General features: G+C 37.0%; 12 protein-coding genes across 12 annotated transcripts; 2 read left to right on the forward strand and 10 right to left on the reverse strand.

The window, feature by feature from the left end:
- Nucleotides 1-368: 368 nt before the first annotated feature.
- On the forward strand, nt 369-785 carry FDP41_002467 (uncharacterized protein; the record flags this gene model as incomplete). Its single annotated transcript, XM_044705664.1, has 1 exon — nt 369-785. The coding sequence occupies one exon, from the start codon at nt 369-371 to the stop codon at nt 783-785; it is 417 nt and encodes a 138-aa protein (XP_044563360.1).
- A 321-nt stretch (nt 786-1,106) lies between these two features.
- On the reverse strand, nt 1,107-4,540 carry FDP41_002468 (uncharacterized protein; the record flags this gene model as incomplete). The annotated part of the gene is made up of 4 exons (XM_044705665.1): nt 1,107-2,857; nt 2,935-4,142; nt 4,191-4,289; nt 4,362-4,540. The coding sequence occupies 4 exons, from the start codon at nt 4,538-4,540 to the stop codon at nt 1,107-1,109; spliced, it is 3,237 nt and encodes a 1,078-aa protein (XP_044563361.1).
- A 284-nt stretch (nt 4,541-4,824) lies between these two features.
- On the reverse strand, nt 4,825-6,753 carry FDP41_002469 (uncharacterized protein; the record flags this gene model as incomplete). Its single annotated transcript, XM_044705666.1, has 3 exons — nt 4,825-5,943; nt 6,015-6,549; nt 6,728-6,753. 3 exons carry the CDS (start codon nt 6,751-6,753, stop codon nt 4,825-4,827), a joined length of 1,680 nt encoding a protein of 559 aa, XP_044563362.1.
- Nucleotides 6,754-7,226: 473 nt separating this feature from the next.
- On the reverse strand, nt 7,227-8,633 carry FDP41_002470 (uncharacterized protein; the record flags this gene model as incomplete). Its single annotated transcript, XM_044705668.1, has 1 exon — nt 7,227-8,633. One exon carries the CDS (start codon nt 8,631-8,633, stop codon nt 7,227-7,229), a length of 1,407 nt encoding a protein of 468 aa, XP_044563363.1.
- Nucleotides 8,634-8,835: 202 nt separating this feature from the next.
- FDP41_002471 (uncharacterized protein) lies at nt 8,836-9,602 on the reverse strand (the record flags this gene model as incomplete). Its single annotated transcript, XM_044705669.1, has 3 exons — nt 8,836-8,888; nt 8,962-9,270; nt 9,434-9,602. The coding sequence occupies 3 exons, from the start codon at nt 9,600-9,602 to the stop codon at nt 8,836-8,838; spliced, it is 531 nt and encodes a 176-aa protein (XP_044563364.1).
- A 166-nt stretch (nt 9,603-9,768) lies between these two features.
- FDP41_002472 (uncharacterized protein) lies at nt 9,769-10,627 on the reverse strand (the record flags this gene model as incomplete). The annotated part of the gene is made up of 2 exons (XM_044705670.1): nt 9,769-9,863; nt 10,057-10,627. The coding sequence occupies 2 exons, from the start codon at nt 10,625-10,627 to the stop codon at nt 9,769-9,771; spliced, it is 666 nt and encodes a 221-aa protein (XP_044563365.1).
- Nucleotides 10,628-10,844: 217 nt separating this feature from the next.
- FDP41_002473 (uncharacterized protein) lies at nt 10,845-12,206 on the reverse strand (the record flags this gene model as incomplete). Its single annotated transcript, XM_044705671.1, has 1 exon — nt 10,845-12,206. One exon carries the CDS (start codon nt 12,204-12,206, stop codon nt 10,845-10,847), a length of 1,362 nt encoding a protein of 453 aa, XP_044563366.1.
- Nucleotides 12,207-12,277: 71 nt separating this feature from the next.
- On the reverse strand, nt 12,278-18,388 carry FDP41_002474 (uncharacterized protein; the record flags this gene model as incomplete). Its single annotated transcript, XM_044705672.1, has 1 exon — nt 12,278-18,388. The coding sequence occupies one exon, from the start codon at nt 18,386-18,388 to the stop codon at nt 12,278-12,280; it is 6,111 nt and encodes a 2,036-aa protein (XP_044563367.1).
- A 219-nt stretch (nt 18,389-18,607) lies between these two features.
- Nucleotides 18,608-20,413, forward strand: FDP41_002475 (uncharacterized protein; the record flags this gene model as incomplete). The annotated part of the gene is made up of 3 exons (XM_044705673.1): nt 18,608-18,861; nt 18,952-19,128; nt 19,207-20,413. The coding sequence occupies 3 exons, from the start codon at nt 18,608-18,610 to the stop codon at nt 20,411-20,413; spliced, it is 1,638 nt and encodes a 545-aa protein (XP_044563368.1).
- Nucleotides 20,414-20,462: 49 nt separating this feature from the next.
- FDP41_002476 (uncharacterized protein) lies at nt 20,463-22,073 on the reverse strand (the record flags this gene model as incomplete). Its single annotated transcript, XM_044705674.1, has 1 exon — nt 20,463-22,073. One exon carries the CDS (start codon nt 22,071-22,073, stop codon nt 20,463-20,465), a length of 1,611 nt encoding a protein of 536 aa, XP_044563369.1.
- Nucleotides 22,074-22,138: 65 nt separating this feature from the next.
- On the reverse strand, nt 22,139-22,411 carry FDP41_002477 (uncharacterized protein; the record flags this gene model as incomplete). Its single annotated transcript, XM_044705675.1, has 1 exon — nt 22,139-22,411. The coding sequence occupies one exon, from the start codon at nt 22,409-22,411 to the stop codon at nt 22,139-22,141; it is 273 nt and encodes a 90-aa protein (XP_044563370.1).
- Nucleotides 22,412-22,921: 510 nt separating this feature from the next.
- On the reverse strand, nt 22,922-25,040 carry FDP41_002478 (uncharacterized protein; the record flags this gene model as incomplete). The annotated part of the gene is made up of 2 exons (XM_044705676.1): nt 22,922-24,059; nt 24,247-25,040. The coding sequence occupies 2 exons, from the start codon at nt 25,038-25,040 to the stop codon at nt 22,922-22,924; spliced, it is 1,932 nt and encodes a 643-aa protein (XP_044563371.1).
- Between the last annotated feature and the right edge of the window lie 156 nt (nt 25,041-25,196).

A 25,196-nucleotide genomic window follows, 5' to 3' on the forward strand; every position in this document is an offset into this window, starting at 1 on the left:
GTGCAGTATTGTTGGTGGAGAAAATAAGTCGTTGAATAACAACTTTGAGTCGTTGCAGTAGGACCTCAAGATCTCTGAAGAACGAAAATTTTGGTTTCGGAGGAGGAGTTTACAAAATTCGAGTAAAGAATTTTTGATTGGCAGAAATATTTTTGTAACGGCCAAAAATGGACCGATTTTTTTTGGGAGGCTCTGACTCACACTCTCGCTGGTCTTTTCTGCTCTCCAAAAATGCCTTGGATTACCGTTAGGTGGAGAGGAAACTGAACACCACTCATAAATGACCCTATTCTCATTCTCTTTCCACGCACAACATATTCCTAACCGAAAAAAATACAACACACTCATCATAACCAGTCATCATCAGCATGGCCAGAACCAAACAAACCGCAAGAAAGTCCACCGGTGGTAAAGCTCCACGTAAACAATTGGCTTCAAAGGCTGCCAGAAAGTCTGCCAAACAACCATCCACAGGAGGTTTGAAGAAGCCACACAGATACAAGCCAGGTACAGTCGCTTTGAGAGAAATCAGAAAGTATCAGAAGAGTACTGAATTGTTGATCCGTAAATTGCCTTTCCAAAGATTGGTAAGAGAAATTGCTCAAGACTACAAGTCTGACTTGAGATTCCAATCGAACGCTGTGTTGGCTCTTCAAGAAGCCTCTGAGGCCTACCTCGTCTCCCTCTTTGAAGATACTAACTTGTGTGCTATTCACGCCAAGAGAGTTACGATCATGCCTAAGGATATGCAATTGGCCAGAAGAATTAGAGGTGAGAGAACATAAACAGCTCATCACTGATCTTTACCAATTTCAACCCGAAGCATGTAAATAAGAACATCACCGCCATCTCGAATAACTTGCCATCACTCTCTTGTTCCATGAATAGTGGAACATGCCTCCACTGTACCACTCCTAAGTTAGCGAATCACAAACAATAAAAATAATAATTATATTTTAAAATATTTGTGATGAAGGTAAATTGCAATTCCTGAAACAGAGCACTGCGCTCTATATGAGCACCTTCATTCTCACTAACATCTTGCCCTCATTTAACTCCTTCTGCTAACAATTAAATGTGTCACCAAATTCACCAACTGTTTATTATCAATCGGAATCCAAGTTATGATACTCATCATCCGATAGTGACTTCCCAGCAAGTACTGGCGAGCTTTCGTGCTTGTTGTTGTTGATATTGAACACACGCTTGGAACGGGATGGCTTTGATGCTTGAATACCATTCGTCTCTGAAGGATCAACATCTGTTTGTTGTTGTGACTGTGACTTCTTTGGGTTACTGCTACTTCTTTTTGGCCTTGCTGCTATCTGATCGAGTTGCTCTGTTTCCACATCTCCTTGACTCTCACTGAGTAATATAGATGACGAGTTGGTAGGATCCTCATCTTGTTGGTTTTCATTCTCTCTCTTATTTAACTTGAACACTCTCTTGCTCTTTACTTGCTTATTGGAAGAAATCGAGGATGAAGAAACATCTTGATCTTCTTCAACACTGCTATTGGTAGTGGAAGCAGCTTTTACCTTACGAGTGTTTATACATCTTGGAGATGTGTTTCCCAACTCTTCTTCCAATGAAGGCTTCTTCTTTCGCCTCCTTTTTGGTTTCTTTTCGGATTGTTCTGGCAATGGTTCATCACCATGATCGATCGACGTGTCAAGCGTTGAAGAATTCTGATGCACTTCTTTTGTGCTGTCCTCGAGATGTTGTTCCAACGATGACGTTCGAGGAGATGATCCTCCAAAGAGTTCATTCTTTTTTTCATCAATACTGCTGTTGTTGAGTGAAATAATGTTATTATTAATGGTAGCAGATAAATTCTTGTGTAAATTAAGGTTAGGACTAACGGGAAGGATAGAATTATTGGATATATTGAGAGGTTGAAGGTGGGTCAAATTGTTGGCATTCAATACTTCCATGTTGTTTTGTTTCATCACAGCAAGCTGTCCCAAAAGGTATGAAAGAATTCCTTGTCCCACCATTTCTTGATGAATGTGCTGAAGAAGATTGTTGTCCAGAGTAAAGGGTTGTTGAGAGGGAGTGTTGGAAGATAAATTAAGGGGAGGAAATTGAATTTGAGGGGTTTGTTGTGGTTGAACAGCTGGTAAATTGGAGGAAACTACTTCCGTGTTTACATTGGAGTCCAACTGTTGTTGTGCTGATGGATGAGATGGATTTGGTGTTGATGATGATGGGGCATCTATTGTCAACTCAGAATTTTTGCTTCTTCTTCCTCTCCGTTTTTCACTGGTTGAGCTACCATTATTGTTACTGTCTCCAAATAGGTCTTCTTTGAGGTCCTTATTATTGATGTTGGAAGAAGAGGGTGTCACATTTGCAGCCTTAGCATCATTTTCTGTTTTAATTGGGTCTCTCACAATTCCCTTTTCTTTCTTCAGTTTTTCTTGTTTCTCTTTTTCCAGTTGCTCCAACTCTCGTGCCAGGTATTGTTTTGCCCTCTCTTCTTCTCGTCTCTCCATCTCCAATTCTTTTTCAATTCTTTCTTTTTCAGCAGCAATCTTAGCTTGTTGTTGTTGTTCTAACTCTGCTTTATATTCAAGTTGTTTTTGCAGCTTTATCAAAGCTGCATCTTTTGATGACAAGGGCTCAGACACCTTGTTGGATATACCTTTTTTCACGGGAGAAGAAACTGCATCGTTAACAAGAGGTATATTACTCTCAAGTTGCTGGAAATGATCATTTGAGAATTTCGAAGAAGGAGATCGTTCAGCACCATCGTTGTTTTTTTGAGAGGGAAGTATAATCCCATCTTCCTCATCCATCTCTTTTTTCTTAAGATTCTTATTCTTATTGGATTGATTGGACTGCATGATTTGTTGTTCTGAACAAGTGAAATTCGTTGGGGTCAGCATTATTATCTCGAATTGGAAAATGATAAGATTTGATGTAGACACATACCTAATTGTCTCCGATATTCCTCTTGCTGTTGTTGCTTCCTACTGACATCTTGCAATCCATATAACTCATTCTTAAATACTGCCTTTCGTGAAAATCGGTTTGGTGACGAATTGGAGCTTGTTTGGTTATTGGATGGAGCAATCGCAAAAGCTCCTTCGGATGTGTTGCTCCCTCCACTATGGGAATATCTTGAACTTGTATGATCAGAACCTATTCGTTCTAAATGGTTGTTTGAGTCAATGTAATCATGAGGATTGTGCATGTTCGAGTAATGTCGCGGAGTTTCCAATACGAAATTATTGCGATTTAAGGAAGGTTGGGAAGGGTCAGATCGAGCAGTGAATTGATCTCGTGCATTAGGCGATGTTGGGTAATTGTCTGTAAACAGTCTTCCAATACCTCGTCGCCTAGGAACAGGAGGATCGTTAGAGCCCATCTTGTCAAAAATGTTTCCCCCTTTCAGAGCAAAATCATAATCTCTGCTATTTCTTCCAAAGCCATTCGATTTTGGTTGAGAAGATGGCTTGTTGTTGTGGATATTGAGAGGTTCTAATTGTGGCGTCACTACTTTACTTGTAGGTGCGCTATTAAAACCTCCTCTTGCTACCCTTCGGCTATCGAATTGAGCTCCGTAAATATTATATTTCTGTGATTCATGCTCTGAATCTGATTCTGGATCTTGAGTTATTTCTTGTTTGCTGTTTCTTATGATAGGTCGATGATGATCCTTGTTCTGAAGTATTTGATTTTTCTGTTCCTGAGAAACATACTTGTCCGCTTCATGCTCATAATCAGATTCTGGATCGTTTGTGATTTCTTGTTTTTTGTTTCTTAATTGTTTCTTTTGTTCATAAATTATATCTCTTTGACTAATCATCTTTGGAGTACTTTTGGACCTAGTTTGATTGTTTTCACTTGTGTTTTGTTTTATCGCTCCGCTTATCATGCTATTCATTTCCAAGTCGTCAAACAGTCCTCCTTCTCCGCTCTTCTTTCTCTGTCGCATTTGTTTTTTCTTCTCGTACATTTCTTCTCTCTTGTTTTTGGGATGCGAAGAGAGCTTGTTTTGTACAAGAGGAAAATCATCATCGCCTTGTTGTTTTGAGCTATTAAGGAGTTCCATTCTTCTAGGACGATGTCGATTAAAGCTATAGGATTCTTGTCCTGAAAAAAGATCAGATTTATCAACCTTTCCTCCAAATCTATGTCTTTTTTAACACAAAATTTTCTTCGTCGTTTTAGCATGTTATACTTACAAATCTTCTCTTAAATTGTTCACTCCCGACGGCTCAGGGTCTTTATACAGAGCCTCCTCTTCCTCTTCTATCCACAGCTCTTCTGGTTTTGTTCTCTCCCTAAATTTGTTACATAATGTTAGAACAAAATATTTTCGAAACCATCCGCTTATTCGCCACAATAAAACCTACGAAGTCGCTAGCGTATAATTTCGATAATGCTGGAATATTTCTTCTTTTTCTCTCCGTTTTTCCTCTTCTCTTTGTTTTGCCTTCTCTAATTTTTGTTTTTCCAATTCCATTAAGTAGTCCTGATCATCAAGGACAGGTACCGCTCCTCTTCCCCATTTTCGCCGGGGCTTTTGCGCCATCAACTTCTTTGAAAATGTGTTTCCTCCTTCATCATTTCCAAACAACATTTGTGTGGTGGCGATGAAGAAGACTTTCAACGGTTTCAATACTGGAATATTTTTTGAGTCTGAAATTTCATTGTAGAACGAAAATTAAAAATAGTGCGTTTATGGCGGCAGGGTTTTGTATAAAGTTCCAATTTCGTTTTTCATTTTGAAATAAGCAACCATGATTCATATAGAGGCTTCGAGGCAAGGTTTTTTTTTAAAAACTCGATAGGAAGAGAGCTATCAAAAAGGGAATGTTAAATGTTGACGATTTGGACATGCATTCTCTTGTCCAAGGGTAGCGACGATGTATCATTGGCAACAATCTCAATGATGGCATAACTACCTTCTTTTCTATTCTCATTGCAGCAAAGTCTGGTTGGATTGATCACAAGTGTTTGGTCAATCACTGTGCAAAACTGACTCGATTGATCTGAGGGTAATATTAAAAGATCAGGAGAGTCTTCAATTTTGAGAGAAGTTTTAGTTCCGTGTGCAAGTGAATAATCCAAGGGCACATCTTCTGTTGGCAGCATTCTGGGATAATAGTATCCTTGCTCGAGAACAGTCTTGTATAAATGTTGTGTTTGATCCTCTACATAACCAAATGTATATTCCTTTTCCTTAATATCTTTGATGACATCAATGGAAGTGACCCCAATTTTCACATCTCCAGATGAAGACGATACAGTAAAGGTGCATGGATTCGAAAAGCTCTGTATCTTGTTATCAGAAACGTCAAGAGGAGGTTGTGGGAAAACAAAATCACTATTTACATCTTTCAATGAAGGAATCAAGATTACCTTACAATTCGTTTCAATGGATCTTAGTCTCTCCAAAACTCTTTCTTCAAAAACTTCGTCAAAAGTCTCTTCCAAAAACCCAGAATTGACTAAAGCATTGTCATCGCTCAGGAAAGGACCAATCAATATCAAAACATTTGGTTCAATTGTATCTACGAGTGTGACAAGATCCTTGAGTGGATTATATAAAATATTGTGTCGAAGTGTGAAAGGACCACAAGCAGCCATAATTTTGAGTTTGGACTTGTCAGCTTTTGTTTTATCTGTTGTCTTGTGTGTTTCTTCTGCTGACAAAGATTTATGCAATAGAGGGGCTCCTGTGTAGATCTTTTCAACTCTCAAAAACTGCACGGTCATGAGACCTTTCACTGCAACGATTTGGCCAGGGAACAACGTTTGAGCTTTGGATGATTCAAGTGAAAACTTTTCAAAGTTCAATTTCACAATTTTACAATCAGAGGTTTCAGCATTTGCTAATCCTTCTAATAAGATGGAAGAAGAGTTTAACTGGTCATCTCCACCAACAGTCTCTGATAAAATTCTTCCAATATATATTTCTGTTTGGTCAGAGTACTATCGTTACGTGAGTTTTCCATATAAAAGTGTTCGAAATGATTGTGCGATTCCATAAGAAAAAAACTTACATAGTTCAATGGTTTGGAAGATTCAAATCCATAATATTCCAAAATCTTAGACCCGACCTCTTCTAATCGATCGAGCAATACATTTGATTGTTTGTGCAATTTGTCATACATGTACTTGACAGAGCCAGATTTTGTGGGTTTTACAATTTTCACTTCACTATCAATGCTGGGGAGTGTCTCAATTTCTGAATTTCCAAATTCGAGCAAAATTTTGCCTTGATTAGTTCGATCCTTCCAATCGACAAGAGAATTGGCTGTCCTTGCTTGTTCTAATGAAGTCATTAATACTACTTTTTTCGAGCGGTGACGATTTGGAGATGTAGTTGATCCATTGTTATTATTATGATTATTGACAGAATGATAATTATCATCGTCCATCATGGCATTGTTGTCCGATGTGGACTCCTGTTGATTCGACAAGGAAGTGGTTGCATTTCTGGATGAAACTTCGGAATTTGTTTTCTTCTTTGTTTGTTTTGTTTTCTTGGAATCATGCGCTGCGGAAGGTTTACTTGAAAAGAGTGAAGTTATATAACTATTGATGATAATATTTCACAATAAAGTTCATCATACATGATGGTTCGAATGTCAAAAATATCCACACATATTCACACACAGGATGATGTCGTAGAAAATTGTAAATCATATTGTCGTGGTCGTCCGTCATTGGATGAATAAATTTGTTTGAAGAAACCCAATGATCACACACATACCTGCCAATGTCGTTTGGTTTGGACATTTTTTTGAATTTAAATTTTTTGTTGAAACAGTTTGAATTGTGGCGGGCGCGGGTCTTTGCTTTTTGATGTTGTTCCAAAGTGAATAATTAGCATTTACAAAGTATTAAGAAAAGTTTTTTTATTGAAAAGTTCGAATGAACAACATCATGCTCATATCTTCATATGATGAGAATTTTTATATTCAAATCTGTAAACAGTCACAAAACATGATCCCATACACTTAAAGCAGCACATTTTCTTGTTTTTTAATTTGTTGAGTAAGAAAGGCATTACTTGCAGCTTTTAACACCGACAGCGAATTTATTTCTGGCTGACATGAAACAAATCGTGAAAAATCATTGTCATGATCATGAACGTGAAATGAAACTCCATCCTTCCACATAATTCATGAATGAAGTGTGATGCTGAATGACCCTATCATGGTACTTTCTAATTCTTCAGGAGTTGCTTTATTAATGTCTGAAGGACAAAATTACTTGTCCTGAGAGGTGCCAAACGTTTTTTCAGCTTCCAATTTCATGAGTCTCCAATTTTCTTCGTGTTGTGAAATAATGTCTTGTTGTTCCTTGATTTTTCGTTTCAGGAGCTCTACTTCTTTATCTTTTTTCAATATTTGTTGAGAGAGGCGGGTGGCCTTATCTGCATTCAGTGAATAGGTAAGAGAGAGAAGTTTTTTAGAAAGATCAGTATTCATTGCAATGCTCGTCGTGTTTTGGACCGGCGAGACAGCAGAACTAGCATTCATACTTTCTGATTCTTCTAAGCATTGTGTTTTTTGCATTAATTGATACAGTCGTTGCTGAGTAGTCATGATTGTTTTAGAAAAGAGGCCTTTAAGCTGTGCATTCTCTGAACACTCCTCTAAAACTTTTTGGTATTGCAGCCATGGATGAATAAACATGGCATACAATTCAGAATACAATGATGTACATGCTGTCGTTGGAGTAGGTGTATTGTTGAAAGGGGTCATGACCAAATCTCCAATCATACTTTCTCCTAAATCCTCTTCATTTGGCATAATGACTTGCCTATCTCCATATTTTTCTGTGACGACTACATTGTTCTTTCGTGGTTGTGATCTTCGTTGTGAATTGTTACCGAAAGCATTTACATTCGATCCTCCGTTGCTGATAGTACTTCCATAGGGTGCTGTGACAGCTTCAAACATATTCTTCTGGTATCTATAATTGCTTCTATAATGAGAAGCCATCCAATCTATTGCTTCAAGAGCATTACTATCACATGTGTAATTTTTAGCTCGTTCTAAAACTGAAAGAGCTTTCCTGCTGCATCGAGCTGCTTTGTCATATTGTGCCGAGGAATGCAAAGTTTGAGCCTGTCGTGAATATCGATGAGATTCTACAAGGGGAGGTTTTGTTGGATGTGAAGGTTGTTGTGGTTTTTGGGGAGAAGGAGTGACCATGATGGTCATGTTGTTGTTTTGATTGCTTCGGGATGATGGTGTCTTTTCGTTCAAAGTGTTTTTGTTTAAATTATTGAATCCATTATTATTACTAATTGTGTTATTCGAATTAGGGGTACAATAAATAGAAGTGGTTGAATTATTTACATTCAAGTAATGATGATGATCCTTTCTGTTGTGATGATGTTTTCGTTCCTGATGAATGCTGCTGTGGTTGGAGGTGAGTGGTGTAGCTAGAGGAGTGAGGTTCTTTTTGTTTGCAATCATGGAAGAAGAAGAAGAGATTGATTTAGCTGTTGTTATTGTTTTAAAGTCCGATGAAGAATGTCCAATACTCGAAGAATTATTGAAGGAGATCTTATCGGAAGCAGCAAGCATGGATTGATCCGAAGAGAAAGTACCTCCAATGCTACTGGTGTTATTATTATTATTATTCTTCAAGGTTTGCATGGACATGATTTTTAGAAAGATCTTTAATATCAATCTCAGAGTCTAATGTGATACAATTCAACAAAAAACGAGAGAGATGATTCACTTCCGATACATATATAATATCAACCAACCAATATCAATTTTTGTTTGAAAAAGTTGGCTTTGATGTTTTAACTATTTTTTCTCTTGTTATTTATTGTTTGTGATGGTGTTGATCAATACAAGTTTACCATTCCGAATGCAGTCCAAAACCTCCATACTCTCCAATCTCAAGAAGACCTAATAGGTGAGAAATAAATTTCATATTGTGACAATGTTTCAATCCATTGAGAATGAGCTAAATGCAACATACCTCGATTTCGTAAATGCATTTGTCTTAACTTGGATCTTTCCTCTTCTTTTTCTTGTTCCATTTTGCTTAGCATTAAAATTTCGTCCACTGGGACTTGTTTTAAGGTTGTTTCTCGTGTATCATCAACTTCTCCCATGAGAACAACGTTTTCTCCTCTTACAATATAGAGACCAACATCTAAATCTCCGTATTTATCTTCAACTACAATTCGTTCTACTGTCTTTTCAAGAGTCATATTTACAAATTGGTCATAACAACGAAGAATTCCAATTAGTTTTTTACCATCTCTCAGAACTACCATTACTTTTTCTTATTATTCCGAGAGAGCATTTGAAATTATATCATCAAATCCAATAAAAATTCATCGAAAATAGTCATGTACCAAAAATTGTTTGCATTATATAGTTTAACAAAACAGCAAAATTATGCCGAATATTAACCAATGCTATTAATAATAAATTATGATATTTACTATCTAACTGATCCGAAAGACTAGCCGCTCCAGGAAAATAAAAATCCACTTTGGCATTTCCCTCTTCATCACTATCATCATCGGTTGGACTCATAGCAAACGATCTTGAAGTTGGAGTATGAGCAGATGGAGAGGCCGAATAAAAATGATGATGACCACCCGAAGACATTTTTTGAATTTCAATTTTGATTCTCTTTTTTAATAAATTAAATTTTGAAAGTCATGTGTGATATCAATCATACTACAAGTCATTTCTGACAGAACTTTTAGGAGAATTGAATGTTGTGATGCTAGCATTGATGTGCAATGAAAAGATTCGAAAGGATTGAATTGGATTAAATTGGAGCAGAAATGTCATCCCGCATGGAGCAGCCTCGTACATCGGTCACTGAATTGGCCAATATGAGAATCCAATCCAATAGCCACCAAACTATTTCATCCGTTCCAATAAATAACAAAGGTAATGGAAATGCCAAATATTTCAGCCAATTCAGCAATGAAGTGAATGTGTGTGCAGATTCATCCAAAATTAATATTTCATTCACCATTGGCATACAATTCATTGAATAAAAAAACATATTTTGAACTAAAGAATACTTTGAACTCAAAATGCACAAACTTACCTCCACAACCTCCAATAGTCAACAATTTAATAACTCCCATCAAATAGAATCCCAAATAAAATCGATCAACACCTAAAACTCCCAAAAAGAAGGACAACAAGAATGCTGTCAATTTTGATTTTCTCGCTTCCTTTTGATAAGGAGGAGGGCAACAGTAGACTGTATTATTGGTGACACTTTCTGAACATTGGGTAGAGGTGGATTGAGCCATTACGAAAAAGTAGTGTTCCGATCGAATCTTGTCTTGCTCCGAAAAGTGGTCTTTAATGATGAATGAAGAGTCGAACGTGTTATTACTTGTGTGAACCGATGACAACTGTGCGAGTGTGGGAAGATTGTAATTTTGAACGGATGACGACGATGAAGGAAAATTCTCAGTACTGGAAGAATTCAAAAGAGTGAAAAGTTGATAACCAAGAGACATGATCCACATGGCCGTAAATAAATGATGCAATCGAACCGATCGTAGAGTCCATCTTTTGTGTGAGCGACTCATCATCATGGACGAGAAGGAAGAGGGTTTTGTGGTGATGGTGGATGATGAACCATCCTTTGTGGTTCGTGATGGCATATTTTTTTGAAATGTGATGGGTTGTGCTGGGGAAGGATGACAAAGTTTTAACTCTCTCATAATGTGGCATATAAATCAACAAGACCATTTGGAAATAGTAGGGAATGTGTATCTGAGTCATTGTTGTTGAAAATTCAAGATTGTACAATGTTAGAACACTGTGATCAATTTCAGTGTGGGTGTGGATTGATACCATTCTTGGTCCAACCTTAAGGCCTTAAACAATTGAAATGTCAAAAAATAAATGGTTGTTTGGATTCTCTGGATTCAGAGCTTTGAAAAGTAGTTGGCTCATTCTCGAGTAGGAGTATTTGATAAAGTCACAATAAACTGCAAATCCAATAGGTTGAATTCTAATCTGAACAATATCTCTATAAAAATTATCCACATTTGTGACACATTTTGAATACAAGTCATATGGAACTATTCTTGACAAATCTATCATTGCATGCTCAATGTCATGACCTCCATAATATAGACGTCCGTATAAAAACAAAAGATGTGGTCGATCAAAATACCTTATTATACAAAAGTCTCTTGTATATTGAATGTCAAAAAATTCTCTATTACTTCCAGAAAGTGTAACCTTTTCGATCTCTGTGCCATGATTGATTTTATCTACGGTTCCATTTCCAGATAGTGCAAATGCCTGAGCTGTGGCGACTCCAGCAAAGTAAAACGTTTTGTGAGTGTTGTGAATATCTTTTTTGATATATACCATTGAATTACTTCCTGAAAATATATCATACGCTGAGAGGAAGTTAAGATCCAATGTACAAAATACATCATCCCCTATAAAATTTGCCGTAGATGTCAATTGATGATTGTTGTTATTTCCAGCCACAGAAATTGAATGATCTTCGTGCAATAAAACGACATGAAAATCTCCACATTCTAACTTTACCACTCGAGTTTTCATTGTCTGAGAACGATGACTCCAGCAATGATATCCACTAACAAGGTTCTTGCTTGAAGAGAGCCAATTCTGTCCTGTAAAGTGAACATCGTGGCCATTCAAAACACAAACACTAAAGGAATAGCAACAACCAACATGTGTGATTTCACCATCCTCTTTGCTGAGTAGTCTTTCAGAAAGATTGTGCAAAGGATCGAACATGATTTCTGGCACATCACATCTAAAGTTTTGTGCTTTGAAATGAGTCATTCTATAATATCCATTATCACCAATGCCGTAAAGGAGTGATTGAGATTTGCTTTTTGCAATGATCAAAACTGCCTCTGTATAACCAGCCATTTGAATTGCCTTCCATTCTGGTGAAGAGCCATCAAAAGGCGATACTAATTTAAGATCTAAACTTGAATTTTGGTCGAACTTATACGTATTTGTAATACTTCCTCCCACTATTGCATACAATAGTCCAACATCCGTAATGATCAGCAACTTCTTATTCGGAAACGTTAATACTTGCTTGATTGATCCTACTAATGAATCCAAACTCAATTTAACAGTCTTATAAGGGACTCCCGTTATGTCGTGATTATCTTTGTGTTGCTGTGATCGATCACAAATATTGCAAAAAAACAAAGGGGTATTTGTGTGATGATTTTGTTGAGCCATTTTTTTCATATCAATTTATGAGTTAAATTAAATTGAATGTAATAATAATTATAATATTTATTGACCTCGATTTACTCGGATAAAAAGTGTGAAATTTCCTCGCCGGTTTTCTGTTCAATAGTTAAAACAATACCTCGAGTGTCCTTCAGCACTTCCTCATCATCACTCTCCAACAATTCTGCCACATATGGCATCATCTCAGGAAGCATAATAATGAACTCTTTGCCAACATGTTCATAGAATGCAGCAATACATGCAATGGCAGTTCTCTTGACAATACTGCTTTCATGTTTGGTTCTTTGTAAAACTTGATATTGAAGTGGCTTCCATTGCTGTTGATTCACCACGCTAGCAAGCGCACCAAAAGTCTTGGAAATTAATTCATAATTCTTCTCACATACATCCTCTTGTTCGATCACTTTAGAGAGTGGTTCAATCAAGTGTTCAAATCGATCATTCGATTGCACAAATGCCTCTCTATCATTTAAGAAGCAAAGACTGAGACAATTCAATATAAGATACGCCAATTGAACACGATCCTCAGTCGATGAGATGACACAAAGTTTTGGTTGTTTTTTGGTGGTTAGTTCTTTCAATTTTCTCTTCTTTGAGTTTTGATGAGATTCTTCATCGTTATTTTCGTCTTCATCGTCGTCGTTTTCATCATGATCTCCACTAATGGATTTCAAATCTCTAATAATATTTTGCCATAAATATCCATAGTATGGAACAAACAAAAAGCTGAGTTTCATATTAAAACTAATAATTGACTTGTAGAATGCAATTAAGCGAGCAACATCAGGTGGGGCTAACTTATTATCACCATAATCCAAATAATTCTTAGAGTCCTCATCTCTCACAGCTTCTCGTGACCAATCAATCATTTGTCTGAGAACAGATTTCAATTGATCTTCGTTGAGTTTGAGCACAAATGCTTCTAAGGAGGAGCAAACAGACTTTTCGACGGTTTCGAGGACTTTCCTATCGAACTTTCTTCGTCTTCTCAAATCCAAAGCTTGTAAGAAAAATTCAGTAATTCTTGTGTGGAAATTCTCAACTGCTTTCACATCCATCACATTGACAATTTCATAAACAACGGTCATGAGTTTGACGACTGATTCATGACCAAAGCTGACAGATGCTTCCAATGATGAAAAAACAGGCTCCAAAATATGTCTAGTTTCAGCATATGTTGCCAAAAAGAACAAAATATCACTGGACTTTTGAGCAATCTTCTTGTTGGAGGAATGGATGATTCTAGTGCTTAACAGAATGTTCATAATTTGTTTAAGGTAAGGACTAATAAACTTCAAATGAACTCTCACAACCAAATATAAAGCAGAGAGAATACTGAAAACTAAAAGTTGATCAGAGTTCGAGTCATCTTCTTCATCGTTCTCTTCTTGCTCGAGAATATCCATTCCCTTCGAAAGAACTTTGGAAATGTGAGAAACAAAGGTTGGATAAATATTTGGCAAGAACTCGAGAGAATCGGCTCCAACTTCAAGACACAACGTTGAAACACACAAAGCTGAAGAGGAAATAATAGCGGAGTGTGAACTCTCCTTCAAGTGTTGAAGTACCGAAGGCATTGCCTTAATGAATAACTTGGAGTTATTTCTTGCAAATCTTCTTGCCATCAATTCAATGGAAATAATTGCGTGTTGAATGAGGAAGTTTGAAGCTCCAGATGCATCTTCCAAAATCTTTCTCAATTTTCTCAACAAGGTCAAATAAATCTCTTCGTCTTGTTGCAATTTCGAAATAATTCGTGAGGATTCATCGGTGAGACGAGTATTCAAAATGAAGAGAGCTCTTTCTTTCATGGAGCCTGAGGAACTTTCTAACATGGACTTGATCAATGCAACAAAACTGTAGGAATTGAGTAATTGTTGAGTCTTGGAATAAACTTCATCAATCAAATCGATGATGGTTGAATCGGTAGATTGATCTCTAATCTTGTTTAACGTCTCGGCAATGGTGAGTAAATAGGTTTGTGAAGTTTCTTTATCCTTCTCTTCTTCAATGATGAGCATTCTGAGGAATTCCATCGATGATAGATGTGAGGAAGCAAATTCCAAAATAAAAACAAGCAATGCTTGCTTTTCCTCATCAGAATATTCTTCGGATGCATAGAAGGCATTACTTGCTGTTTTTTCGTCCTTTGCAATGGAGTGAGCAATATTCACCAATTTGACAAGAGTCACCAATTGCTTTCCAATCTTGAAATATTCCACCAATTCATGGCAGAAAGAAACAATCATTGAACTATCTTCTTGATCGCCACTCTTGACACATTGAGAAAGCATGAGCAAGACAAATCCATAAATATTCTTTCTGGAAGTACCCTTGACCAAGTTGGAGAAGAATGAGAGTCTCTTATCTTTTGGAATGTATTTCATAGAGTTCACAAATACATTCACAATAAACTTGATATCCATTTTCTGTTCGACAAGTTTTGGAACAATTTGAAGAACAGTCTTTTGGATGGCATCAAAAGAAAAACCATCCTTCTCTTTCAGAGTACCCTCAACAGCTTTCATGACTTGAAGAATTTGTTCAATAATTTGAAGAGGGAAAATGGAGGCCAATTCACCCAACAGCAAAATTGCATGATTTCTGATTTGGGAAGAGTCACTCTCAGTGAGACACTTGAGAATAAGGTCAACATCAAAGGTTTTCTCAACTTTTTTGACCAAAGATTTCTTATCCTCATCCTCATCTTCAATTTTTGAAGCAATCGAGTAGAGGGCGGATAAAATCATTGTAATTGGATACTCCGTATGAGTCTTATTGTATGAATATTCTTCTCGTAATTCTTTCAAATGAGTAAAAAGTCGAGGGGCAAACACTTCTCGTTTAGGAACCGATTTCATGAGTTGAACAATCTCCAAAATAAAGGTTAATCTGTCTAAATCACTTGAAGTTTCGTCATTGGAAGTGTCCATTTCCTTGGTAGAGCTTGGAATGTATTTGAGTAAAATATTGGCGTCCATGGGTAATTGTTTGAGAGCTTGTTGATAAGCTTGAGTGATTTTGACATTTGTTGATTTCAGAACCTTAGTAATGGCATCGAAAAGCATTCTTTGATTCTTCTCATCCAATACTGATAAAAGGTGTGAGTTCACATTATTGACAACTTCAAGTGAAGGAATGAGATTGGATACCTGATTAGTGACAGTGATGGCATAAAGTAAACCCTCAGTGAAGTACTTGTTTGAATTCTTACTTGTTAACAAGTCAATGTTGAGCATTTTCAAAAGTTTGGAAGCGAGTAAAACATCCAATCTTCCCAATGATTGACCATTTTCGATTGCTTTCAAATATGAGAGAAGCAAATCAAATAAGGATGGCATAATTCTAGTGGAAGGTAATTGTGAGAGAATATTGACAATTGAATACTTTTCAAAGGTTGAATGGCTCAAAGAGAATGTTGTCAACATGACATCAATCACCTCTCCTGGCAATTGTTGAATAACCTGTTGAATTTGAGAGCTATCAGCAGAGAGATCAGAACTCTTTGATTCAATTGAATGAGTCACTTTCTTTACAATATCTCTATTTAGAGGCTTAATGTGTTGCTTCAAATGATGGTCGTACAGTTTGGAGCCAGGAACTCTCTTAATGCATGAAATCACAGCAGCACACATATCTTTAGAGAGATTGTTTTGCAAAGCAATAAGAAGTGATGGAAGTAAATATTGATAGTCAACATCATCTTCCATAAGCATCACACCCATGAGTAAACTTCTCATTCTAGTCTTGTATGGAAGGTTGTCAGGATCAGACATCCAGAAAACGGAAAGAAATTCTAACGCTTGCTTCTTCAAGTGTTTTTCGATCATTATTTTGATGTGATTCGTGAATTGGTCAAAGAGTCTTGATTCTGAAATGGTAATAAAGAAGCTTGCTAAAAGTGATGTGTACTTGAGAGTAGCTTCTTGTTCAATGGAAGTATTAGTGGTGAAAGTGGCCAAATAATTCATCATTTCAGAGAAATTCAGCACATCTTGTTCCAAAAATTCAAGCATAGAGTATGCACAATAGAACATAAGATAGGTCACTGATAGTGATGTATCCACATTGGATTGAGAGGTTGGTTGGAAAACATCATTCACTGAGATCACAAGCCCTGATTTTGAACTGAATTTCTTAACTAAATTCAAGATAGAAGTAGCAATCATGAGTTTCGAGTCCTTTTTGGTTGCTTGTTTCATGGCGGATGCCAAAAGAAGGAGAACAGACTTGGTTCCCAAACCTTCCTTAACAGCGGTATTTTCACACACTTTGGCAAGCTCTGGATTTGCAGCAATATTCTTTGCAATTACATTGACAAATTGTGTGTTTGTTGCAGCAACATCCTTTTCTTTGATGGCGACTGATGAGAGTCCAGCGAAGAGCGGATGGCTCAGCTTTTGCAAAGATTTGATCACTTTCAAGTTTGTTTCTTTAAATTCAGGAGTGAGCATGAGGAATCGAAAAACAAATGTCAACATCTTTTCAATTCCTTCTTCCTTCTCGAACATGGCATTAATGAGGAGTTTCTCTGCAATTGTTTCTGAAAGCGTTTTTGAGACGTCATCAGATCGATTTTCCTCAATTTGTTTCACAATGAGGGAAATCTTATCAACAATTTGTTTTGGTGTCAAATAATCCAAAAGTTGAGGTAAACTCAATACAAAGTTTAAAATGGAAGGATCCTCATCACTCAATCGTTCTAATAATGACTCTGTGATAAAGGACTTGGTCTGCTCATCCACAGCATTCTTTGCAATTTTCCCCAAATGTTTCAAGCCCAAAATACGAACAGTTTTTTCATGATGTTGAAGTGAAAGGTAGAGAGTGGTACTAATTTCTGGAATAATTTCATGTTGAGAACCTTTGAAAATCATGGAATAAAAATCAAGAGCTTTTCCATGGTTTTCCTCGTCGAGAGTTCTGAGTCCCAAGTCCAATCCCTTGTCCGTCTCTCCACTGTATCTCTTCTCAATGCATACAAGTACTTTTCGAATAATTTCTGTAAAGCTTTCAGAATCGGAAATGTATAAATTCAACAAAATTGCAATCACCTTTGGGATGCAGTCAGAGAAATCAATCTGTGAAATATTCTTATCCAAAATAGATACGTCCTTTGTTTCAAAACAGTATTCAATCATGGAGTTCAAAAGACCATTAAGAAAGTTTCCAACGTTGTACGACAATCGCAATCGATTCACAGAGTGTACAAAGCCCTCAATTTCTATTAAACTTTTCATGAGGGAGGTTCTCATCTTTGTAATAGGTTGGCTTTGGAAGAGGAAAACCAGGCACAACATAACGCTATCAATATCTGCCTTGTTCATGATAGAAATGATAGTTTCAAAGAGAGCATCTACGACGGAAACAGCCAATGTCACACTGGAAGCAATCTGCGTAGTAATCATCAAAGAACCAGCGACCAAATCAGGATCATTAGATTTCAAACCATAGAATACGTAAGGTAACAATCTTTTCAATGAAATATCTTGCAATGGCTGTCCTGAAATGTATTCAATGCATAAGACCACGAAGAAATTATTGAAAGTCTTGTTATCAATTGATCTCTCTGCAAAAGCTTTCATAGCATCACAAATAAACATTAATATTGAAAAGTCGGTGAAACATCTTTGCAAGAACGTCGTTCTACTCATCACCACACCACTACTTTGCATGGGCTCTAAAAAGTGCCATTTCGTAGGTGCAATATTCAATAATTGGACAAAACGTGAGAAGAATGTCGTCTCATGATATGGTAATATCGAGGCCATGATAGCGTCCACATTGTAGATATGAATTTTATATCTTCTCACTAAATATTCAATGGCTTTGTGCGAAGGTTTAAGTAAAAAATAGGGCGATAATAGCAAGAGGAATCTTTCAATTTCTTGATTTAAAATCTCATTTTCCGATTGAGTTTCCATTTCTCTATTTCTATCAATGGATGATGAATGAAAGAGAGAATCTTGGAAAGGTCCGAACCGAGCATCGAGCCTCATCAATTCCTTCAATCCATCCACACCGATGATATGAATATCTTCATTGGTTAAACGAGCAGCTTTTTCCGCAGTGAACAGAAAACTTTCCTTTCCCTTCTTTAATTTAGTGACTGCTGTCTGAGGGAAGACCGTCTGCAAGAATTGAAGTTGGCGTTTGAGTTCCGACATTTTTTTTTCTTTCAACTTCATAAATTTATTGAACAAGAATTTGTATTCATGAAATTTTTTGGAAGAGAACGACGATGATGGACATATGTGGATCCACAACCATCATCTTCTTATTGCAATATTATATTCAATAAAAACCACTCTCGGGAACATGTCTTGATGAGAAAAACTGTCTATTCATGAGAGGCCCAATTGCAACGACCAAACCAACAACAAAAAATGAAACGATTTCTGTCGGTGTTTTGTCAGAACATGAGCTCATCCATCCTGATGACGGGAAGGACTGGAGGAAGTCTCCTTTCTTCCGGAAGAAGCATCTCGAGAGGTAATACTGTGGTTAGATCTACTTTTTGGTTTGGTACCACAACTAGAGCAAGAAATGGAATGGGATTTCAAGAAAATGGATCGGAGCGGATGAGTCGTTCGTTCTCAATGAATAATCAATCATTAATGGATCGGGAAATCAAGATGAGGTAAATTTTGATGACATGTACATGATGATAATTAATTTATGGACGCTACATCAAAATATTATTTCTCAATTTAATGTTGTTGAAACTCAGAGTTAAGGAGGCCCGTATGGAGGAAAATGTGGACAAAAATGTTACGATCGAAGGATGGGTGAGAACTTCGAGAATGCAAAAGAATTTATGCTTCATTGAAGTGAATGATGGTTCTTGTAATTCGAATTTACAAGTTGTTTTTGACATGACCAGCAATAATGTAGGTTCACCTGTCATGTAAGTTTTGAAATATTCCAAACATGATAATTGACGACAAATAATAATAATATTATTCTTAATGAAAATTCAAAAAAGATCGCATGAAGAGCTCAGTAAAATCCAAAATGGAGCAAGCATCAGAATTCGAGGTCAGATTATCAAATCACCTGGAAAGGGCCAAAAAACTGAGCTTTCAAACATTACAGAAATTAAAGTATTAGGAGAATGCCCTCAAGAACAATACCCACTCCAAAAGAAAGGCCACACTGTTGAATTTTTGAGAGAAATTTCACACCTTAGAAGTAGAACCAACACAGGTGCTGCTGTGTTGCGTGTAAGAAATTCTGCCATGATGGCCATTCATGAATATTTCCAAAGCCAAGAATTTATTCAAATTCACACACCAATTTTGACTGGAAGTGATTGTGAAGGAGCTGGAGAACAATTTAAAGTAATTTCTGAACAACACAAAGATTTCTTTGGAGAAAACCAAGAAGTGTTTTTAACAGTGAGTGGACAATTAGAAGCAGAGATATTTGCCTCATCGATGTCAAGAGTATATACATTTGGTCCCACATTCAGAGCCGAAGATTCCAGAACAACAAGACACCTTGCTGAATTTTGGATGGTGGAAATGGAGCAAGCATTTATAGGTCTTCCAGAATTGATTCAACACTCCGAAAACATGATTAGACATGCCGTTCGAAAAGTACTTGATCAATGTGAAGAGGACATTCAATTCTTTAAAAAGTGGTACAAGAATACCCTCTTCGAAGATTTGAAAAAGGTTGCTAACAATGAAACCAAATTTGTGAACATTACCTACACTGATGCTGTTGAGTTATTGCAGAAGGATGCAATCGAAAAGAATAGAGTTCAATTCAAATATCCTGTGGAATGGGGCGTCAATCTGCAAAGCGAGCATGAAGTTTATCTCTGCAAGTACTTCAATAGCCCGGTATTTGTCACCAATTATCCAAAGGTCATCAAACCATTCTATGCTCGAGTCGATGAAAATGGTAAAACAGTCTCTGCAGTTGATTTGTTGGTTCCTGATTTAGGAGAGTTAATTGGAGGATCAGTAAGAGAAGAACGATACAATGTCTTGCTGCAAAACATGAAAGAAAAGGGAATGACAAATCTTCAAAATTATGACTGGTATTTGGATTTGAGAAAGTTTGGAACTGTTCCACATGGTGGTTTTGGTCTTGGATTTGAAAGATTAATTCTTTTCCTCACAGGAATTCCAAACATTAGAGAAACAATTCCAATTTACCGAGCTCCAGGATTTTGCAAATTTTAGAGATATTAAAATCATGAATTTACAAATATATTCATTCATTTACATGATATTAATCTCGATCATTGTCCAAATAATTTTGATAATTTGGATTTCTCATGTAACTTTTAACATCTTCATCATACATTTCATCATTTTCATGTTCATTTTCGCCGAATGGATCGACATGATGGATACGTCCTCTCTTGTCTCTTGTTGTTTTTAATGGGAGCGTAGGATCGCTTGTGATCTCCATTTCGTCCTCTTGAACAGGGTTTGACGAATAATCAAATTCATATGGATTCACCTTAGCTTTCTTCTTCTTAATACCCTTTTTCTTGTATTTATGTGAGGAGGTCTTTTGCATGGATTCTCTCTCTCTCAATGCAAGGTATTGTTGAATTACAGTACGTTCCTCTTTAGAAAGTCTACTATATTGCCTCTTAGAGAGACTGTCAAGATACTTTTCAATTTTATCATCCATAAAGTTGAATTTGGCTTCGTTGGACCGAGATCTCTTCTTGTTAGAGTACACTCTGTCATAAATTTCCTGTGGAAGTGTGATCTTCTTTTTTTCGACATTTTTTCGTTGTGGTTGAGGTTTCTTTGGTGGCTTTTTGGAGGGTGGTTGTTGTTTCTTGGCGGTCGTAGTTTGATCTGTCTTTTGTCCCTTCTTGTATGGATCATAAAAGTTGTAGTCATCCTTTTTTTCTTGATTGGCTTGTTGTTGAGTTGGAGTTTGAGTATTGGAGTCTTGTTGTTGCTGTTGCTGGTGTGACATGTCTGTTGTTGTTGTCGAGGTTGAGGATTCTTCTTGGGAAGTATCTGCAGTGTTGGGAGTGTTTGATTTCTGCCGCGTCTCAGTTTGATCAGGTTCTTCGTCATTCTCTACTTCCACTTGCTCTTCGTTCTCCTTAGCAAAATTAGAAATATGTTCGTCCAATACTCTGTGGAGAGAATTGTGATCATCTTGCTCAAGAGTTCCTCTTTGATCTTGGAATTGTGGATTGTTGAAAGAAGAGGTACTACTCTCCTGTTGATTAAAGAAAGAGGAACTCGTTTGAGAAAGTAAACCTGTGTACATGACAATTCCATATGCAATACCAGCAATAATCAAAAATACAGCAACGAGAATCAAGAAAGTGAGGAATGCTCCCTTCTTTCCTTTTGAAGGAGTCGTGTTTTGTGCCTTGAATTCTTTTCTCTCACCAAGTGAAAATTGACTATTTGGTGATATCGAGGAAGGATTAAATAAATTATTATTTCCAGTTGCAAAATAAGCATTGTTTTGAGAATTGAAGGAATAATTACTGTGTTGTTGAGGATGATATGAATGAGTAGATGGAGAGTCATTCTTTTGGTAAACCGGAGCATCCATCGAAGGCATGGTACCACCAAATGTAGAGGGAGTACCAAGTGTTGCTTGATGTGACAAATTTGGTACTTGTTGCATTGGTGAAAACTCTGGAATCGAATATCCTGATGAATAGCCTTGATTGGATGAATGAACGTTATGAGTTTGTGGTGAGTTTCCGTTCGATGGAACATAAAACAAGTGTGATTGTTTCGAGAAATTGTCTTGATCTTGTCCAGACTTTTTAGTCTGTCTTCTGAACCTTGTCTTGGTACTCTCTTGGGCAATATTGCTACTCGAAGAAAAAACCACCTTGGCTGATATATACATTATTATTAATATTGTTATTACCTCGATCATCAGTATTGCTTTCATTTGCATCATTAATACTGTTATTACTGGAGAAAAAATTCGTCTTTTGATGGAGGAATATAGGGAGAACCACCACTGTCTTGTTCATGATTAATAGCTGGAATGTAATGAATGGAATTATTCATTCCATCATCATCCACTTGAACTCTGTTTTCAAAATTGAAAGCCTCTTCAGAAACTGGTACATAGCTAATCTCAAAATTATCGGCCAATCCCGACTGATTATTTATATGATCCGTCAATGATGATGATGATGGATTTGAATAACCTTCAGGTTGAAGTTGGTTTCGTTTCATTTTTTGTAATCAAAATCAATGGTTAACAAACACCTCAGAACGTTCAAATTTGGAAAGACACGTGGAATGTGACTGTGGACTCGATTCGTGTCTCTTGTGTCTTTAAACTCTCTCTTGTTGTAATAATATATGAGAAGAAAAAAAGTTGTATGCTTTTTCAGTCCCTCGCTGTTGTCAACAGAATCAGGTAGGGTTGGAGTATCGGCAATAGGTGGTATCACCATCATACGGCAGGCACACTGCGATGAGAACTGCACACAGCATACCCAATTCGAAAAGACGGTTTGACCTAATTGAAAATTCTCTGCTCTGTGAAGCCTTCAAGGCCGACAGGTGTGATAAAATGACTCTTGAATTGTGGTTCTAAAAAGAAGATTTTTATTTTCACAACACAAGAAGGATCATTTAAAAACTGTTGCTTTTCCAGAATAATAATTATGGCTTTGTAGAGGAACTCTATTTGTTTTGTGTACACACAAAATATATTTACACACACGGCAGCCGTGTTGTTTAATTGAATTCAATCTTTGGAAGCTTCAAATCTCTACCTTCAACGCTGTGGTGTTGTTGGGTCGTGTAGATAAAGAATGCACGAGTCTGCAAGTGTTCTTCGTTGGGAATAACATAGTATGGATTTGGTGTCATGTTGGCTCCATATTTTTGAATAAGTTCTGGAGCCTTGATAATTTCACACAAAGCCAAACAACCGATTTGAGAGGATTTGAAGGTAATGGAATTGCTCCATCCTGATTGGTATCTCATATATCCAAAGCTGACATTTGCGTTTGCGGCCAGATACACTCCATTTCCGTATGCTGCTCCATTCACCATTCCAGCAGTACCACTCAAATTAAGCAATCCCTTACGCATGATTGAGTGCCAATTACCCAATGCAGAGCCATGGAAGGCTAAAATCGATCCATACTTCTTCTTCAATTCTTGGAATCTACGTTCCTTGTCTGGAGTGGAGCTCATTAAAATGTACTGGTGCTCTGTTTTCATTTCACTGATCTGTTCTTTTGGTGACAATTTCTTCAAATGGACTCTGGCGCTCGCTAAAATCCAACGAAGAAGTGGATAGAGTAATGGATGCTTTTCGTCACATCGATCTTTGAGTTTACCCTCATCGACCCATTCGTCCAATACCTTAATAGAAGGAACTTTGTCAAGAACTTCTCGAACCTTGGCATTATCTTCTTTTCCATCACTTGTTAAAAAGTTATAAGTTGTGACCTTGTCAGTTGCCTTGTCTCGAATTTTAATTTCTAAACCCATTGGGAATGGCTGGAATGGGTTGAATCCTCGATTGGAAATGTAGGATGAAGATGCTGCATAACACATACTGATAAATAAATCAACAATGTCAGGAGTTTTCTTAATTGCTGATTCCAAGTCCACTCCCAATCCGTACTGTTCGTGAGAGAAAATACAAAGTTGATTTTCACAACACATTGGTTTGATTCCTTCATATGGAAGATTGCCTCCACATATCAAACATTTTGATGGACTGTTTTTAATCACTTGCTCAGTATAGTCCAACAAATATTCCATATAGTTTTTTCCATTCTTGGGTTGCAGAGTGTCTCTGTAAAGTTCAATAGGCCAATATTTGGCAAAGAAGTCTCTTTCCAAACGTTGTTGTACAGTCCTAAAGTGTGCGTTGAGAAATGATTTGTTGTGGCGATATTTGTAGTTATTGATATTGTCAGGTCGTTGATGGATCACATAGTACAAAAACACAATGTTTACGACGTGATATGGAAAATGGTTCATATTGTGCAATGATGAATAATAGAAATGTATAAGAATCACATCCATATGAACACCAAACTTACCAATAAAGTCCGAATTTGACTTTTCCATTATCAATGAGTGCAGTTGGATCTTTGATGCTTGTGTCACCACATTGGAATGCCTCCACTTGAGGTTTTGTTGTGGATTCGGTATAATAATTTGAAAATGTAATAGAAATACAAATCCATTTGGAGAGTGACAAGCCCCAGGCCTCACTCACCAATTCCGAGATGTTCAAACGCTTTGGATCAGTGTACAGGTAGACTTTGATTTGATCCATTCCAGAGGCACCTCTACATCCGAGCCAACCTTTTGTTTTTCGGACTTTCTCCAAATCTTTCTCAATGGACTCAAATCTCTTTCTCTTTTCATCATCATCGTCATCGATAAAGAGTGTGTCATGATCATCCATTGCAGAGTGAGGCTCTTCTTCGTCTCCAAACACATGATCACCATGACCGTGAGATAGTCCGGTTCCAGGAGTTGGAATTTCTTCCAAAAACTTGTCTCTCTTCTCCTTCATCAGTGAGAATACTTGAGTGAGGACATCTTGAACATTCTCTCCTTTCAATTCATGAAAATCAGAGCCTGCCATGCAAGTGTACTCTCCCTTCGGATATGACTTGGGGATCACTACAGAAAGATGTGTATGATAGGACTCGGAATAGTCGAGATCAAGTTGGCATGTAATCACCAAATCTCCATTTTCATCGCAATTGAAGGCAAATCTTCTCACCCATACATCATCAATGCTAAAATAAACATCTGCAAAAGCTTCCTTCCATTCATCAATTTCTCTCTTTAATTTTTTGAAGAGATCAGAAGACTCGGCCATGATGATGATGATATTTTGATAGTTTTGATGCAAAGTCCACTAATGGAAGAGGAGTTGTTTGTGATGATAGAGGACGACTGCGTTTGCTGGTGTTGCAATTTTTTTGGTGTAAAGTTCAATTTTCAAAAATAAGAAGAAACAAAAAGGCTGTTCAGT

The sequence above is a fragment of the Naegleria fowleri genome, assembly GCF_008403515.1.
Source record: "Naegleria fowleri strain ATCC 30894 chromosome Unknown tig29, whole genome shotgun sequence".
Classification (NCBI taxonomy): domain Eukaryota; phylum Heterolobosea; class Eutetramitea; order Acrasida; family Naegleriidae; genus Naegleria; species Naegleria fowleri.